Here is a 19417-nt window from a genome sequence, read left to right as displayed (position 1 = left end):
CTACTCCTTTTAGAATGTAGAACTAGTCCTTCTAGACTCTAGAAATACAGCTAGTTTTTCTATAATTTAGAACTAGAGCCAGTCCCTCTACAATGTAGAAATAAAGCTACTCCTTTTAGAATGTAGAACTGGGGCCAGCCCTTATAGAATGTAGAAGTAGAGCTAGTATTTCTAGAATGTAGAACTAGTTTTCTGGACATAGAACTAGAATCAGACCTTCTAGAATATAATTGCAGTGATTGAACCCAGTCTCAACCTCTTACTAACTTCCTCTGCATGTTTCCCTGCCCATTCTGAGTTGTTTGGATCTATGATGAGGCAACTAATGTGAGAGAAGCTGAGGGGTGTGAATACTTTTGGAAGATAGTGTAGACATGTTGGTGTGTTTATTATTCAGGGGGAACAGCCATCATCATCATCAGGCAACATTTAAGTTTGGATCAGGTTCTTCAGAAACACATCGAGGAACGTCTGCACCACATGCACACATTACACAGAACTAGAGCAGTCAGATGTTACAGCGGCTCGAGGGGGGAGGGGGTCATCAGAGTCTGAAAAACGTAAACTGAGAAAGGGCGAGCAGAACCAGCAGCAGATAGTGTCCTAGAAGGTCCGGCAGTGGTCAGGCGGAGGAATGCAGCGCCCCCTGCTGCTCGCGCTCCTCTTCATCCATCTTGCGTCCGTGTTTCCTGAAGTATTTGTAGCGCTGAACGTACAGCTTGACCAGGTTGCTTACTTTGACCGGGTTGATTTCTCCGGTGCGACTATGGCAGATCTGCAAAGAGACAGAAGGTTAATCCCCACAGAAGCGCAGCAGGACCGTCTGGACGGCGAGGCGGACGATCTGTACGGCGAGGCGGACCTTATGCACGGCCTTCCTCAGGATGTCTTTGTACTCGTCCTTGTTGATGTCTTTGCGCTGGTAGTAGGGCTTGATGGCCAGCTTCACCTCCTCCACGGCTCGCTCCTGGGTGTGCAGCTTCTTCAGGTACTGTCAGAACCAAGGAGACGTGTTACCATGGAAACCACTGCAGTCTGGTTCCAGACAGCAGAACTTTACATCCCTCCACCTGTAACCCATTCATTGGTTCCGTTCCTCAAAAGGCTCCAATAAAAACAGACATGCAGAGAATATTTTCTCTGAACCTGCTGAGAAACCATCAGCCAGGTCACAGAGACCCAGCCAGCCCCGGAACCAGCCAGGAACTTTGGACCCACACAGAGAACCAACTTCTCAAACTCTTAAAGATCTCTTGACTTTAGAGTGACGACCAATCAGAGAGCAGCTCTGTGGTAACAGTTAGAGCGCTGACCAATCAGAGGTCCATCAGAACATCCATCGCTGCTGAACCGAGTTTCTACGACCAAACCAGACGTTTCCAGAACAGCCAGAGGTGAGCAGAAGTTCTGCCCTGACCTCTGACCCCTCTATCACCACTACTTTTCACTCCCTGTTGGTCACGTGACCCCGGCTCCTCTCACTGCGCCATCTTTGCTCTTTCTTGGCTCCAAAACCAATCCCATGATGCTTTGTGAGGAGAGCAAAGCCTTCTAGGTTATATCTGCTCGTCTAGTGACCATGGATGAACACAGCTTCTCCAGTTGCATTGTGGGAAACTTCAAGTCCTGTACTTCTTCATCCATTAGACCAAGGGTCACTGATGTGGTGCCAAGCGGCACCAAGGGGCCCTTAGGGGCCACAGAAAGGAACCCACAATGTCTTCTGAAAACAGCACAACTCACCAGTAGTGAGTTTTAATCATTTTGTTTCTGGAGCTTTTCATCTCTTCAATCATACCGAGTATTAATCACTTCTAGAGCATTTTATCTTTAATTAAACTGAGCATTAATCACTTCTAGAGCATTTTGTCTCTTTAATCATAGCGAGTATTAGTCAATTTATCGTTGTTGGCGAGGTCATGTGACCTGGAAGAACCTATGATTACAGGCTCTTATATCTTCATGGCGCTAAGGCTCTAGCTCTATTATTTTACCCCCTGATCCACTACCGGTCACGGCTTTCTACCTACCGGTCACGGCTGTCTACCTACTGGTCACGGCTGTCCACTGGTCACGGCTGGCCACTGGTCACGGCTTTCTACCTACCGGTCACGGCTGTCCACTAGTCACGGCTTTCTACCTACCGGTCACGGCTGGCCACTGGTCACGGCTTTCTACCTACCGGTCACGGCTGGCCACTAGTCACGGCTTTCTACCTACCGGTCACGGCTGGCCACTGGTCACGGCTTTCTACCTACCGGTCACGGCTGTCCACTGGTCACGGCTTTCTACCTACCGGTCACGGCTGGCCACTAGTCACGGCTGTCTACCTACCGGTCACGGCTGTCTACCTACCGGTCACGGCTGGCCACTGGTCACGGCTGTCTACCTACCGGTCACGGCTGGCCACTAGTCACGGCTGTCTACCTACCGGTCACGGCTGGCCACTGGTCACGGCTGTCTACCTACCGGTCATGGCTGTCTACCTACCGGTCACAGCTGGCCACTGGTCACGGCTGTCTACCTACCGGTCACGGCTGTCTACCTACCGGTCACGGCTGGCCACTGGTCACGGCTGTCCACTAGTCACGGCCTTCTACCTACCGGTCACGGCTGGCCACTGGTCACGGCTTTCTACCTACCGGTCACGGCTGTCCACTGGTCACGGCTTTCTACCTACCGGTCACGGCTGGCCACTAGTCACGGCTGTCTACCTACCGGTCACGGCTGTCTACCTACCGGTCACGGCTGGCCACTGGTCACGGCTGTCTACCTACCGGTCACGGCTGGCCACTAGTCACGGCTGTCTACCTACCGGTCACGGCTGGCCACTGGTCACGGCTGTCTACCTACCGGTCATGGCTGTCTACCTACCGGTCACAGCTGGCCACTGGTCACGGCTGTCTACCTACCGGTCACGGCTGTCTACCTACCGGTCACGGCTGGCCACTGGTCACGGCTGGCCACTGGTCACGGCTGTCTACCTACCGGTCACGGCTGGCCACTGGTCACGGCTGTCTACCTACCGGTCACGGCTGTCTACCTACCGGTCACGGCTGGCCACTGGTCACGGCTGTCTACCTACCGGTCATGGCTGTCTACCTACCGGTCACAGCTGGCCACTGGTCACGGCTGTCTACCTACCGGTCACAGCTGGCCACTGGTCACGGCTGTCTACCTACCGGTCACGGCTGGCCACTGGTCACGGCTGTCTACCTACCGGTCGCGGCTGTCTACCTACCGGTCACGGCTGTCTACCTACCGGTCACGGCTGGCCACTGGTCACGGCTGTCTACCTACCGGTCACGGCTGTCTACCTACCGGTCACGGCTGGCCACTGGTCAAGGCTGTCTACCTACCGGTCACGGCTGGCCACTAGTCACGGCTGTCTACCTACCGGTCACGGCTGGCCACTGGTCAAGGCTGTCTACCTACCGGTCACGGCTGGCCACTGGTCACGGCTGTCTACCTACCGGTCACGGCTGTCCACTGGTAACCCTAACCTACCCCAATGGTGCTCTCCAGAATGCATCAGCGTTTCTCTTGCCCTGAACCTAGACTAGCTTTTGCCACTAGGGGCACTAGACGTAAAAGCTCGAGTGGCCAAAAGTTGCACGGTGTGCCTCTAAGTCTCTTCATGGGCCTTGGCTGCGTCCTCAGAAGGCCAGATTCGAAGGACGATTACGTCATAGCGAGGCAACGAGGTCTGGTCGGATTCCAAGAGTCCTTGTTATGCGGCCTTAAAATGCGTCCTTCTTTTTGCCCGATTTGAAGGACGGGTTTGATGTATCCTCGCTATCCTTGGTTTACCCAGGATTCATTGCGAGACCAAGCAAGCCGGCTGCTCCGTGATCAGAGGAAAGGTTACTTGGCGTCGAACAGTGGTGAAAATTGGAAGTTCAGTTTAATATAATCCAGTCTGTGAATAGTTCCGTCTGAAATGGATGAAAATAGTTGTTTTAATGGTTATTGCGTCAGATATGTGGCGGTAATGTTTGGTTTATTGTAAGGTTTTTATCTGTTACTGTGTAAATGGGGAAGAGTTAAAATATGAACAATAAAATACTGTTAAGTGTTTTAACAACATTTGCTTTTATTGGTTCCTGCTCCCAGTGGCTGGCTCCTTTATTCCACTCTGGATTCTTGTGATTGTAGTCTTTGTTCACTTTATAATAAAAAAAATAAACAGTTTTTCCCTAATACATCCCCACTGTGTGACAAATGCCATATCGAAGAAGCCACACTTCTTCATTCTTATTGTTTGTGTACAAAATTAACCCCATTTTGGTCTGGCATATTCAAAACCTTATCAGATATGCTTAGAATCGAGTTGAGGCTGGACCCATTTCTGATTGTGCTCGGAGTTTCTGTTCAGTTTTCTCAACTTAATAAATACCAACGACAGCTATTATCTTATGCCTTTATCATAGGGAAAAAGCTAGTGTTGATTTTCTGGAAAAAATCAGAGGTTCCACTGGTTAAATTATGGCTGGAGGAACTGGTAAGGCTCTCTGATCTGGAAAGAATACGGTTCTCGTTAGCAAATAACTTAAAGCGATTCAACAGAACCTGGCAACCCCTTCAGCAATATATTAATAACTCTATTTGAAGAGAATTTGCTTTGATTCTCTGTGTGATAAGATGTTAGTCCCAGAGAGGGGGGGTGGGGGGGAATGTTCTTGTTTAATTATGTCACTTTTGTTTGGTTTTGATTTTGGATTGTCTTTACGTTTTTTTTTTTGTTTGTTCACATAAAAAATAGGACAAATGTGTATTGTTGATGTTTCAATTTTCATGTATGATTCCTCAATAAAAACTGTTTAACATGTTGTCGGAAAAAAAAAAAAAAAATAAAAAATAAATAAATAAATAAACAGTTTTGAAAACTTCGATTTCCTTCTTTTCCTGCTTTGTGTGTCAACTGTCACAGTTGCCAAGCAACATAGCCTCCGGCGGTAAAACCCATCGAAGGGTAGACCTGTTTGAATTCACAGCCTAAACTCTTCCGGTCTCCTTATTTTCAGGGACTTGGAGGATCCAGTCTATGTAGACCGCGTCTTTGGAGGACGCAGTCCATGAATTCAAACAGAGCCTTACTCTTGCTCTGTTCAGTCAAGTCACCTGATCAGCTGCTTCTCAAAGGCCTGAAACCAAACAGAAGCTCACAGCGTATCTAGATTTTCTACCTCCCTGTTCTTCCTTTTCTTTATAGTGAGATCACCTGACTGATCCAAACCAATGGCTGACTTTATGTTGCCATGACGACTAACGCTGGTTCACACCGTCCACGGCTAGAGCGGTGGGTTTACATGTTAACCCTCAGCTAACAGAGAGCGGAGCTTTAGCGACTCCCCCCTCCCTCCACTTCCACAGATAGAATTATGACAGCTAGATAGTAATCAGCAGGAGGAGCTATGGTTCCGCTTCAGCCATACCTTATCTGAATCTTTGCTCTCGTTCTCCCATCCCGGTTCCGCGGCACCCCCCCCAGGAAGCATGGGTGGCGGGGTCTGAGCACATCCCCCTCCTAGAGACGGGTGCAGGTGAGGTGGAGGGGTCTTGGTGCAGCCCACCAATGGCAGAGAGCTGTGGAGGATGAACTGGGCGGGGCTGAGACCGGGAGGAGGAGGGGCAGAGGGAGGAGGGGGGATCAGGGTGGATGAGGAAGAGGAGGAGGAGGAGGAGGGAGCGTGATGCTGGTTCTGGTTGGCCTGGGACAGGATCTGGACACCAGAAACATAGAAAGGAGGGTTACTGCAGAACCACGGCCTGGTTCTGATGATGTCACGGCCAACAGAACCATCTGGTCTGATTGGTCTGGATCTATGTACTCTCCAGGTTCTAGATGTTCTCCTGGTTCTCTGTGTTCTAGTTCCCTGTGCCCTAGTTCTCTGTGCCCTAGTTTACTGAGTTCCAGTTCCCTATGTTCTAGTTCCCTGTGTTCTAGTTCCCTGCGTCCTAGTTCCCTGTGCCCTAGTTCTCTGTGCCCTAGTTTACTGAGTTCCAGTTCCCTATGTTCCAGTTCCCTATGTTCTAGTTCCCTGTGTTCTAGTTCCCTGTGCCCTAGTTCTCTGTGCCCTAGTTTACTGAGTTCCAGTTCCCTATGTTCTAGTTCCCTGTGTTCTAGTTCCCTGTGTCCTAGTTCACTGAGTTCTAGTTCCCTGTGTCCTAGTTTACTGTGTCCTAGTTACCCTGTGTCCTAGTTCACTGAGTTCTAGTTCCCTGTGTCCTAGTTTACTGTGTCCTAGTTACCCTGTGTCCTAGTTCACTGAGTTCTAGTTCCCTGTGTCCTAGTTTACTGTGTCCTAGTTACCCTGTGTCCTAGTTCACTGAGTTCTAGTTCCCTGTGTCCTAGTTTACTGTGTCCTAGTTACCCTGTGTCCTAGTTCACTGAGTTCTAGTTCCCCGTGTCCATGTTCCCTGTGTTCTAGTTCCATGTGTCCTAGTTCCCCGAGTTCTAGTTCCCCGTGTCCTAGTTCCCTGTGTTCTAGTTCCCCGTGTCCATGTTCCGTGCTCTAGTTCCCCGTGTCCTAGTTCCCTGAGTCATAGTTTACTGAGTTCTAGATCCCTGTGTCCTAGTTCCTTATGTTCTAGTTCCCTGTGTCCTAGTTTACTGATTTCCAGTTTCCTGTGTCCTAGCTCCCTGTGTCCTAGTTCCCCGTGTTCCAGTTCCCTATGTCTTAGTTCCCTGTGTCCTCGATCCCTATGTTCTAGTTACCTCTGTTCCAGTTCCCTATGTCTTAGTTCCCTGTGTCCTCGATCCCTATGTTCTAGTTCCCTGTGTTCTAGTTCCCTGTGCCCTAGTTCTCTGTGCCCTAGTTTACTGAGTTCCAGTTCCCTATGTTCTAGTTCACTGAGTTCTAGTTCCATGTGTCCTAGTTCACTGAGTTCTAGTTCCCTGTGTCCTAGTTTACTGTGTCCTAGTTACCCTGTGTCCTAGTTCACTGAGTTCTAGTTCCCTGTGTCCTAGTTTACTGTGTCCTAGTTACCCTGTGTCCTAGTTCACTGAGTTCTAGTTCCCTGTGTCCTAGTTACCTGTGTCCTAGTTACCTGTGTCCTAGTTACCTGAGTTCTAGTTCATTGTGTCCCAGTTCCCTGTGTTCTAGTTCTGTGTCCTAGTTCCCTCTGAGTTCTAGTTCCCTGTGTCCTAGTTCCCTGTGTTCTAGTTCCCCGTGTCCATGTTCCGTGCTCTAGTTCCCCGTGTCCTAGTTCCCTGAGTCATAGTTTACTGAGTTCTAGATCCCTGTGTCCTAGTTCCTTATGTTCTAGTTCCCTGTGCCCTATTTTCCCGATTTCCAGTTTCCTGGGGCCTAGCTCCCGTGCCCCTAGTTCCCCGGTTTCCATTCCCTATGTCTTATTTCCCTGTGTCCCCCCGACCCTTTTTCCCAATTAAACCCTTTTCTGGGGTTCCCTGTCCCCCGTTCCCTGTTTTTTTTACTGTGTTCTTTTCTTTTTGGGTCCTTTGGGGTCCTATTTACCTGAGTTCAGTTCATTTGTGCCCCTTTTCCCCCTTGGGGCCTATTTCCCCCTGTTCAATTTTCCCTTTAATTTTTAATTTCCCCTTGCCCTTTCGTTCCCTTTTTCATTTCCCGTGCCCCTATTCCCCTTTCTATTTCCTTTGTCCTTATTTTCCCCCTTTTTGGCCTCTTTCCCCTTTTTCTGGGTTCCCATGTTCCCAAAATTTCCCTTTGGGGCCACGCTTTTCTATTTTCTGTGTCCAATTTTCCCTTTTCCGGGTTCCCTGGTCCTATTTCCTGTGCCTATTTAACTTTTCTATTACCTGATTTCCCCATTTTCATTTGTCCCGGGTTCCCTTTTTTCTGTTCGTGTCCTATTTCCCCTCTGATTTTTCTAGTTCCCCTTTTTCCCTATTCCCTGATTTTCTATTTCCCCCTGATTCCATTCCCCCGGGTCTTATTTTCCTTGTGTTGGGTTTCTGCGTCCTATTTTTCTAAAATTCCTTTTTCCCAAATTTTCCCTAGTTTTCCTTTTTTTAATTCCCCGGGGGTACCTCGTTCCCTAGGGTTCAAATTCCCTTTTCCTTTTCCCCAAATTTCTACCCCCGGGTTGCCCATTTTCCCTATTCTATTTTCCCTTTTCCCCTATTCACTGATTTTCTAGTCCCGTGCCCCAAATTTCCCCAGTTCTATTCCCTGTGTCCCTTTTTCCCACTGAGTTCAGTCCCCTGTGTCCAAAGGCCCCCGATTTCTTTTTTCCCGGGGTTCCTAGTTCACTGAGTTCAGCACGGTCCTAGTTCCCCCCCTGATTTTCCTAACCCCATACGTTTTTTATTTTCCCTGTGTCCCTTTCCCCTTTTTCCATTCACTGTTTTTTATTTCCCCTGTGCCCCCCCCGGTTCCCTTTTTTCATTTTTCGTTCCTGGGTCCCTGTCATTTCCCCTTGCCTAGTTCCCTCAGTTCAAATTCCTGTCCTAGGCCCCAATTTTTAAGTTCCCTTTCCTATTTCCCTATTTCTATTTCCCCTTTGTTCTAGTTCCCGGGGCCCAGTTCCCTATTTAAATGGGGCCCTTTGGGGTCCAGTTCCCTGTGTTTTTTAGTTCCTGTTTTCTTTTCCTGCTTTTTTTGGGCAGAGTTCTGTTTATTTTTTAATCCCCAAAGGTTGATTTTGTTTTCTAGGTTTGGGGGGGCACATCAAATTTGGAAACATCTAAAACCCACCCTTTCCTGCTGAAACTGGTTTTTTTCTGGGTTTTTCTCACCGACTGGGGGCCGGGTTTAACCCCGGGCCCGGCCCGGGCTCATTTTTGGCGTCCTCCCATCTTGAAGACAAAGCCGTCACGGATAAGAGAACAGCCACTGGTAAGCTCGGGTTCCCGGGAGCAACCCCCAAAAAAAAAGGGGGGTTCGGCCTGATGACCCATTGCTACGCCCCGACCTTCACCAAGCAGAGACCAGCTTCTAAGCAGTCGGATCTAGATCAGCTCTGCTTTAACACACCTGAATCACATATCCACTGAGGTCATCAGTGAGGTCATCAGTGAGGTCATCATTTTGATTCTGGTGTATTGGATCCCCCCCCAGGCTTTGACACCCACCCTGTGCCACCATGAGAAGAACTTACATGCCAGAACTCCTCCGGTGGTGCAGTCCACTCCGGTCTGAAGGCTCCAGGGCAGAGTCGGGACTGCTGGCGGCGGCGGCGGCGGCAGCAGCTTGGCGGCGGATGAGGAGGACACCGAGGAGGAGGGGTCCGTTGAAGAGAGAGAGTGAGGGAGGGAGGTGAGGCCTGCTGACGAAGAGGAGCAGGGAGGCGAAGCTGCAGACTTGGACTCCTCTGAAGGAGGCTTGATGGTCTGAGCTCCCTGGGGGGCGGACAGACCGGACGGACTGGACGACGGGGGGGAAGGACTGGTCTGGTGGGGGCAGTCCTCGGCAGTGAAGGCAGCCTCTGGAGTCTTACAGCTGCTGTCCACCGTCTGGGAGTCGGGCGATGACTCTCTGGCGTCCCGTAGAGGGGCGCTAGAAGGAGGCGGCGTGTGAGGTGGAGAGGAGGAGGGGGGGAGGACGCTGGTGGAGGAGGACGTAGAAGACGAGGAGAAGGAGGAGGAGCAGGGGGGAGGGCCGGTTTGAGCCGTAGAGGGACTGACCTCCTTGCCCCCGTCTCCGCCGGCGGGCGGAGTGTCGAAGGTGGCTCCGCCCCAGCCTTCTGAGGCGGCTTTGGATTGGTTGCCATCACAGGCAGGCGGGGCGGCCGCTCCACCCTTCTTACCGGTTTTCTTGGCCAGGCGGCGCCGGCGCTTAGTTGCCAGAGACGAAGAGGGGGAGGATGCGGAGGAGGAGGTGGATGTGATGGAGCTGGGCTTCGTCTTCTTGGCCTTCAGCCCTGCGGATCCGGCCAAGGAGGACGGCGGCGGCGGCGGCCGCGCTGCCAGGCCGCTCCGCTTCCCTAACGACAGCGGCTCGGAGCACGGCTTCAGGAACGGAGAGCGGCTCTCGTTGTCTCTACAAAAGACCACGGCTATGGAGCCCCCCACCACCGGGCCCCCTGCTGCTCCTCCTGCCCCCCCCGGCCCCAGGAGGTCCATGCTTAGCTTCCCAGAACCGACGCTGGTCCCCGTGGTGCTGCTCACCCCCTCCCGGACCAGAACCGACACCTTGGACTGCAGCTTTCCTTTCCTTTCCTTCTTGGATTTCCCAGATCGGATCAGATCCTTTCTGCTGCTCTTATTCCGGACTTTGTCCTTCCCTACCTTCCTGACTCTCTTTGCCGATGAGAGTCCAGGAGCGCCGGCGGCCGGACCGGGAGCGGCGCTAAGCGAGGACAGACTGTTGCTGGCGGTCCTGGTGGAGGACGATTCGGCTTTTTTGGGGGTGTGCGTCTTCTTCTTGGGGTGACCTTGCCTGGCTTTAGGCGAGGGTTTGACTTTCGGACTTTGGACAGGAGGTTCCAGAGGCAGAGGAGCAGGAGGCGTCTCCTCCAAGGACGGATAATCAGAGTCCAAAGCTTCTCCGTCCAAAGACAGAATGTCCATTTCCAGTTTGTCCGAGTAGCGGTCCGACTCGTAACCATGGTACCTCAGTGGGGACAGCGAGCGGCTGCGGGCTCCTTCCCGGCTCTCGCCGTCTGCTACCGATTTCCATTTCCTCCTCTTCCTGTCCTCGTTGGGACGGCAGGGAGAGGCGGGGGCCAGGCGGGGGGAGCCGGGGACGGTGGTGGTGGTCGTGGTGGTGGTTACTGTGATTGTCCGCTTTATAGCAAAGAGGTCCGACCCATTGAGGTCTTGAATAGACGGCGGGACGACGGGACGGCCTTCCCGCCGGCGCTCCCGGTCTCGGTTGGCGTCCCGGTCCTCCCTGCTGCTCTTGGACCTTTTCTGAAGACGGCGCTCTCTGCTGCTGGACTCCCTCTTCCTCTCCCGCCTCCTGGAACTGGACTCTCGGGCTCTTTCGTCTTTCCTGCGACTGCTGCTGCTGTTACGATGCCGGTCCCTGTCTCTGTGACTCCTCCTGTCCCGGTCTTTGTCCCTGTCCCGGTGTCTCTCCTCAGAGATGCTGGAGAAGGAACGTCTGGAGTGCGTCTCCTTCCTGGAGGAGTGTCGGGAGCCCTCAGGGCTGCTGTGGCGTCTCTTCTTTCCTTTCCGAATGCTGCTCCTGCTGCCCCTCCTGACTTTGACCTCCTTCCCGTCCCTCTGTCCTCCTGATTTCTCTTTGCTTCTCCCCCGCTCCTCCTCTTTGCCCTTCCTCCTCTTCTTCCTCCTGGTCACCTTCTCTCCTGGCTTCCTGTCCTTGCTCTTCTGTCTGTCCCGGTCTCTGGAGCTCTTGGAGGCCTTGTGGTTCTTGCTGGGTGTCTCTGCAGGGGGAGTGACGGGGGAGGCAGAGGGGGAGGCCTGAGGAAGGGGAGGCGGGGGCTGAGAAGACAGAGGGGAGGAGGCAGGAAACGACAGATATCTCTCCTTTCTCCTGCTGACCAGCTTCCTTCTCAGGTCCTCCACTCCGACATCAGGCTCCTCCTCCTCCAGCTCGTCCTCCCAGTTTCCCTCCGTGCAGACGGAGACAAACGCGTCTCCGTCCAGGACCCGGAGGATGCGCTCCGGTTTGGAGCCAAAGAAGGAGTTAGAAGGAGGAGGATCTTCTGGAGGCTTCTTCTTGTCAGCAGCTCCAACGATCTCCCCCTCCTCTATCTCAGAGTGATCCGAGGCCCCGGCTTCCCACTGTCCCCGCGCCTTGGAGCTGCCGTCCACTCTCCTCCTCAGAGGGGGCTGCCGGCTCCTGCTGGGGCTCCTGCCGGGGCTCCTGCTGGGGCTCCTGCCGGGGCTCCTGCTGGGGCTCCTGCCGGGGCTCCTGCTGGGGCTCCTGCCGGGGCTCCTGCCGGGGCTCCTGCCGGGGCTCCTGGGATCAGTCAGAACCTCCGTGGAATCTGGAGGTTCTTCATGGTTGATTTCCACATGTTGCTCCTGGATCTCCTGGTCTTTGAGTCCATCGTCTGACGGCGGGGAGCCGGTGGGGTCAAAGGGGTCGTATTTCTCCCCTTCCTCCCCCGCTGCCCTCCTCCCTTTCTCTCCATCAGTGGGGCTGTAGGGGTAGTGCATGGACCCCATCCCCTCCTCCTCCTGCATGGGCGAGCGGGGGGCGTTCCTGGAGGCAGGTGAGGTCAGAGGTCGCGTGGACGTAGAAGACACCCTGGCCACCTCGCTCAGAGCTCGGACATCGCCTTTAAAGTCGTTTCCAAAGAGAGACGAGGAGGAAGACAACGGAGAAGACGGCTCAGAGGAGGGAGGAGAGGGAGAGGAGAAGGGTGAGCAGGGAGGGGGGCTCCTGGAGGTCTCAGCTGGGGAGGAGGAGGGTGAGGACCTCCTTCTGAAGCCTGTGGCTGACGTAGAGTCCATGGGTGGAGGACCTGAAGCTCAGAGTCTGGCAGCAACCTGAGGAGAGAGCAGAGGTCATGACTTCTTGGTTCTCTCTGTCAAAGTATTCACACCCATCGCAGAGTCTGGATCTACAGCGGCTAGATCTACAGCGGACGGATCTACAGCGGACGGATCTACAGCGGACGGATCTACAGCGGCTACATCTACAGCGGACGGATCTACAGCGGACGGATCTACAGCGGACGGATCTACAGCGGCTACATCTACAGCGGACGGATCTACAGCGGACGGATCTACAGCGGCTACATCTACAGCGGACGGATCTACAGCGGCTAGATCTACAGCGGACGGATCTACAGCGGCTACATCTACAGCGGACGGATCTACAGCGGACGGATCTACAGCGGCTACATCTACAGCGGACGGATCTACAGCGGCTACATCTACAGCGGCTGGATCTACAGCGGCTGGATCTACAGCGGCTAGATCTACAGCGGACGGATCTACAGCGGACGGATCTACAGCGGCTACATCTACAGCGGACGGATCTACAGCGGACGGATCTACAGCGGACGGATCTACAGCGGCTACATCTACAGCGGACGGATCTACAGCGGACGGATCTACAGCGGCTACATCTACAGCGGACGGATCTACAGCGGCTAGATCTACAGCGGACGGATCTACAGCGGCTACATCTACAGCGGACGGATCTACAGCGGACGGATCTACAGCGGCTACATCTACAGCGGACGGATCTACAGCGGCTACATCTACAGCGGCTGGATCTACAGCGGCTGGATCTACAGCGGCTAGATCTACAGAGTCTGGATCTACAGCGGACGGATCTACAGCGGCTGGATCTACAGAGTCTGGATCTACAGCGGACGGATCTACAGCGGCTGGATCTACAGCAGACGGATCTACAGCAGACGGATCTACAGCGGCTAGATCTACAGAGTCTGGATCTACAGCGGACGGATCTACAGCGGCTAGATCTACAGAGTCTGGATCTACAGCGGACGGATCTACAGCGGCTAGATCTACAGAGTCTGGATCTACAGCAGACGGATCTACAGCGGCTAGATCTACAGAGTCTGGATCTACAGCAGACGGATCTACAGCGGCTAGATCTACAGAGTCTGGATCTACAGCGGACGGATCTACAGCGGCTAGATCTACAGAGTCTGGATCTACAGCGGACGGATCTACAGCGGCTGGATCTACAGCAGACGGATCTACAGCGGACGGATCTACAGCGGCTAGATCTACAGCGGACGGATCTACAGCGGACGGATCTACAGCGGACGGATCTACAGCGGACGGATCTACAGCGGACGGATCTACAGCGGCTAGATCTACAGCGGACGGATCTACAGCGGACGGATCTACAGCGGACGGATCTACAGCGGCTACATCTACAGCGGACGGATCTACAGCGGCTACATCTACAGCGGCTGGATCTACAGCGGCTGGATCTACAGCGGCTAGATCTACAGCGGACGGATCTACAGCGGACGGATCTACAGCGGCTACATCTACAGCGGACGGATCTACAGCGGACGGATCTACAGCGGACGGATCTACAGCGGCTACATCTACAGCGGACGGATCTACAGCGGACGGATCTACAGCGGCTACATCTACAGCGGACGGATCTACAGCGGCTAGATCTACAGCGGACGGATCTACAGCGGCTACATCTACAGCGGACGGATCTACAGCGGACGGATCTACAGCGGCTACATCTACAGCGGACGGATCTACAGCGGCTACATCTACAGCGGCTGGATCTACAGCGGCTGGATCTACAGCGGCTAGATCTACAGAGTCTGGATCTACAGCGGACGGATCTACAGCGGCTGGATCTACAGAGTCTGGATCTACAGCGGACGGATCTACAGCGGCTGGATCTACAGCAGACGGATCTACAGCGGACGGATCTACAGCGGCTACATCTACAGCGGACGGATCTACAGCGGACGGATCTACAGCGGCTACATCTACAGCGGACGGATCTACAGCGGCTAGATCTACAGCGGACGGATCTACAGCGGCTACATCTACAGCGGACGGATCTACAGCGGACGGATCTACAGCGGCTACATCTACAGCGGACGGATCTACAGCGGCTACATCTACAGCGGCTGGATCTACAGCGGCTGGATCTACAGCGGCTAGATCTACAGAGTCTGGATCTACAGCGGACGGATCTACAGCGGCTGGATCTACAGAGTCTGGATCTACAGCGGACGGATCTACAGCGGCTGGATCTACAGCAGACGGATCTACAGCAGACGGATCTACAGCGGCTAGATCTACAGAGTCTGGATCTACAGCGGACGGATCTACAGCGGCTAGATCTACAGAGTCTGGATCTACAGCGGACGGATCTACAGCGGCTGGATCTACAGCAGACGGATCTACAGCGGACGGATCTACAGCGGCTAGATCTACAGCGGACGGATCTACAGCGGACGGATCTACAGCGGACGGATCTACAGCGGACGGATCTACAGCGGACGGATCTACAGCGGCTAGATCTACAGCGGACGGATCTACAGCGGACGGATCTACAGCGGCTAGATCTACAGCGGACGGATCTACAGCGGCTAGATCTACAGCGGACGGATCTACAGCGGACGGATCTACAGCGGCTAGATCTACAGCGGACGGATCTACAGCGGCTAGATCTACAGCGGACGGATCTACAGCGGACGGATCTACAGCGGACGGATCTACAGCGGCTAGATCTACAGCGGCTAGATCTACAGCGGACGGATCTACAGCGGCTAGATCTACAGCAGACGGATCTACAGCGGACGGATCTACAGCGGCTACATCTACAGCGGACGGATCTACAGCGGACGGATCTACAGCGGCTACATCTACAGCGGACGGATCTACAGCGGACGGATCTACAGCGGACGGATCTACAGCGGCTACATCTACAGCGGCTGGATCTACAGCGGACGGATCTACAGCGGACGGATCTACAGCGGACGGATCTACAGCGGACGGATCTACAGCGGCTAGATCTACAGCGGACGGATCTACAGCGGACGGATCTACAGCGGACGGATCTACAGCGGACGGATCTACAGCGGACGGATCTACAGCGGCTAGATCTACAGCGGACGGATCTACAGCGGACGGATCTACAGCGGACGGATCTACAGCGGCTAGATCTACAGCGGCTAGATCTACAGCGGACGGATCTACAGCGGCTGGATCTACAGCGGACGGATCTACAGCGGCTAGATCTACAGCGGACGGATCTACAGCGGACGGATCTACAGCGGACGGATCTACAGCGGACGGATCTACAGCGGACGGATCTACAGCGGCTAGATCTACAGCGGACGGATCTACAGCGGCTACATCTACAGCGGACGGATCTACAGCGGACGGATCTACAGCGGACGGATCTACAGCGGACGGATCTACAGCGGCTAGATCTACAGCGGACGGATCTACAGCGGACGGATCTACAGCGGCTAGATCTACAGCGGACGGATCTACAGCGGACGGATCTACAGCGGCTAGATCTACAGCGGACGGATCTACAGCGGACGGATCTACAGCGGCTAGATCTACAGCGGACGGATCTACAGCGGACGGATCTACAGCGGCTAGATCTACAGCGGACGGATCTACAGCGGACGGATCTACAGCGGACGGATCTACAGCGGCTAGATCTACAGCGGACGGATCTACAGCGGCTAGATCTACAGCGGACGGATCTACAGCGGACGGATCTACAGCGGACGGATCTACAGCGGACGGATCTACAGCGGCTAGATCTACAGCGGAAGGATCTACAGCGGCTGGATCTACAGCGGACGGATCTACAGCGGACGGATCTACAGCGGACGGATCTACAGCGGACGGATCTACAGCGGACGGATCTACAGCGGACGGATCTACAGCGGCTAGATCTACAGCGGACGGATCTACAGCGGACGGATCTACAGCGGCTAGATCTACAGCGGACGGATCTACAGCGGACGGATCTACAGCGGACGGATCTACAGCGGACGGATCTACAGCGGACGGATCTACAGCGGCTAGATCTACAGCGGACGGATCTACAGCGGACGGATCTACAGCGGCTAGATCTACAGCGGACGGATCTACAGCGGACGGATCTACAGCGGCTAGATCTACAGCGGACGGATCTACAGCGGACGGATCTACAGCGGCTAGATCTACAGCGGACGGATCTACAGCGGCTAGATCTACAGCGGACGGATCTACAGCGGACGGATCTACAGCGGACGGATCTACAGCGGACGGATCTACAGCGGCTAGATCTACAGCGGAAGGATCTACAGCGGCTAGATCTACAGCGGACGGATCTACAGCGGACGGATCTACAGCGGCTAGATCTACAGCGGACGGATCTACAGCGGACGGATCTACAGCGGCTAGATCTACAGCGGACGGATCTACAACGGCTAGATCTACAGCGGACGGATCTACAGCGGCTAGATCTACAGCGGACGGATCTACAGCGGACGGATCTACAGCGGACGGATCTACAGCGGACGGATCTACAGCGGACGGATCTACAGCGGCTAGATCTACAGCGGACGGATCTACAGCGGACGGATCTACAGCGGCTAGATCTACAGCGGACGGATCTACAGCGGCTAGATCTACAGCGGACGGATCTACAGCGGCTAGATCTACAGCGGACGGATCTACAGCGGACGGATCTACAGCGGCTAGATCTACAGCGGACGGATCTACAGCGGACGGATCTACAGCGGCTAGATCTACAGCGGACGGATCTACAGCGGCTAGATCTACAGCGGACGGATCTACAGCGGACGGATCTACAGCGGCTAGATCTACAGCGGACGGATCTACAGCGGCTAGATCTACAGCGGACGGATCTACAGCGGCTAGATCTACAGCGGACGGATCTACAGCGGACGGATCTACAGCGGCTAGATCTACAGCGGACGGATCTACAGCGGCTAGATCTACAGCGGACGGATCTACAGCGGACGGATCTACAGCGGCTAGATCTACAGCGGACGGATCTACAGCGGACGGATCTACAGCGGCTAGATCTACAGCGGACGGATCTACAGCGGCTAGATCTACAGCGGACGGATCTACAGCGGACGGATCTACAGCGGCTAGATCTACAGCGGACGGATCTACAGCGGCTAGATCTACAGCGGACGGATCTACAGCGGCTAGATCTACAGCGGACGGATCTACAGCGGCTGGATCTACAGCGGACGGATCTACAGCGGCTAGATCTACAGCGGATGGATCTACAGCGGACGGATCTACAGCGGACGGATCTACAGCGGACGGATCTACAGCGGCTAGATCTACAGCGGACGGATCTACAGCGGCTGGATCTACAGCGGCTGGATCTACAGCGGCTAGATCTACAGAGTCTGGATCTACAGCGGACGGATCTACAGCGGCTGGATCTACAGCGGCTGGATCTACAGCGGACGGATCTACAGCGGCTGGATCTACAGAGTCTGGATCTACAGCGGCTGGATCTACAGAGTCTGGATCTACAGCGGCTGGATCTACAGAGTCTGGATCTACAGCGGCTGGATCTACAGCGGCTAGATCTACAGCGGATGGATAAACAGAGTCTGGATCTACAGCGGCTGGATCTACAGCGGCTAGATCTACAGCGGCTGTGTTTTCATTTCATTTCTATTCTAAACCTTTTCTTTGATCCTTTCATATCAGCTTATCTAACTGATATTTATCTGTAAGTTTTCATTGATTGGATCCAGTTAATGGGGGGGGGGTTAACCTAGCGGTCAGGGCATGGCGCACAGACCGCCACTCTAGGTCCCTGAGCCAGACCATTAACCCCTCACTGCTCCCCAGTGGGGTGGGTTACATGCATAAACCAGCCCTTCACCACTGGGAAACATGGTGGTGAAAGCATCATGCTGGGGGACCAGGAGACTGGTCAGAACCATAGAAGATGGATGGAGGTCAGGACCATGGTGGATCCTCTGCCCGCAGGAATCAGCTGTCAGAGTGGCCTAGTCAAAGACCAGGAACCACAGGCCTCCACCCAAATGACCTGAACTCACCCAGAACCATAGATGTTGGTGACATAGATGTCGGAGGCAGAACTAGCGAGCTTCATGGAGCTTTTCCAGCTGTGATGGAGCCTTTAGCATGAAGCTAACTGTTAGCCTCCCTGTTGGAGCTTCTTCTAGGAGCGCTTTGATTCCAGGAGGATCTTCATCCCGGATTATTCTAGTCTGGTTGATCATTTCTAACCACTTTCAGAGAACAGAAACCTTCTGCTAGCAGCTAGTTGCTTTAGCCTGCAGTGCTAACATGTTACCTTGACGAGGATGTCTTCTTCTTCTTCTGTCTGACGGAGAACCTCCGCCCTTCCTCCACCTGAACTCCTCCAGGCTCTCCAACCGAACCGAACCGAACCGAAGCTCCAGCTGCTCTGCTCGTTTCAAAACCGAAGGAGTCCTCTTCTATTAGCCGCCGCCATCTTCCTCCCCTGAAGCCGCCGGACAGCAAGGAATCATGGGAAACTGAGTTTTTCTGATGGGTGGTCATCACAGATGCCGCCCCCCCCCCCGGGACTTCAGCATAAAGTGCACCTCGCCATGGCCGGTTCTAGATAGGGGCCAAACGGGGCCAGTGCCCCTGTTATTGGCCCTGTTCTGAAGACATAACTAGTTCTAATGACGATGCTCTGGAACAGACATGGTTACTGATGGCTCCTTTGGATCTAGTTCATTCTTTTCTTTACAAATTCTGTTTTACTAATTATTCAAAAACAATAAGGTGATAGCTTCAGATAGGTTCCCAGTTTTCATCTGTTAATTTATTTTTCTTCACAACAAATAAAAAAAATGCTTTTTTTTTAGATGTATTTAACAATTTATCTTAAGTTCTAATTCAAATTTTATAGAAAACTGTAGTTTTAACTTCAATAAAGTGAAAAATATGTAAAATTCCTGAATTCTAAATGTACCTCCTGGCCCCCTGGTACATTTGGTCTAGGTTCTCAGAGCTTCTTTTGCAGCATTTTTATTGCCATTAAAGTGTCACCAGTTGAGAGGAGTGTCA

At 53.6% G+C, this 19417-nt stretch overlaps 1 protein-coding gene across 1 annotated transcript; it reads right to left on the bottom strand.

The window, feature by feature from the left end:
- Positions 1–364: 364 nt before the first annotated feature.
- Positions 365–18874, bottom strand: scaf1 (SR-related CTD-associated factor 1). The gene is made up of 7 exons (XM_038279528.1): positions 18672–18874; positions 11850–12382; positions 9082–11765; positions 8720–8798; positions 5436–5898; positions 863–991; positions 365–775 (listed from the first exon to the last, which is right to left on the bottom strand). The coding sequence occupies exons 2-7, from the start codon at positions 12344–12346 to the stop codon at positions 623–625; spliced, it is 4005 nt and encodes a 1334-aa protein (XP_038135456.1). The 5' UTR covers positions 12347–12382; positions 18672–18874; the 3' UTR covers positions 365–622.
- Positions 18875–19417: the final 543 nt, after the last annotated feature.

This window comes from Cyprinodon tularosa, unplaced genomic scaffold (assembly GCF_016077235.1).
Source record: "Cyprinodon tularosa strain WSP-4 unplaced genomic scaffold, ASM1607723v1 ctg1507, whole genome shotgun sequence".
NCBI classification, from domain to species: Eukaryota; Metazoa; Chordata; class Actinopteri; order Cyprinodontiformes; family Cyprinodontidae; genus Cyprinodon; species Cyprinodon tularosa.
Note: the sequence above shows the minus strand (reverse complement) of the source record. Positions and strands in the feature narration are given on the sequence as shown.

Excerpts from the sequence above, each read along its gene's own strand:
- scaf1 (XM_038279528.1), bottom strand. The coding sequence starts at position 12,346 with ATGGACTCTACGTCAGCCACAGGCTTCAGAAGGAGGTCCTCACCCTCC. Across the intron at positions 8,799-9,081 it reads CACCGGAGGAGTTCTGGCAT|TGACGGCTTTGTCTTCAAGA; the intron begins GTAAGTTCTTCT and ends TTCTCTTATCCG. Across the intron at positions 776-862 it reads TGAGGAAGGCCGTGCATAAG|ATCTGCCATAGTCGCACCGG; the intron begins GTCCGCCTCGCC and ends GTCTCTTTGCAG.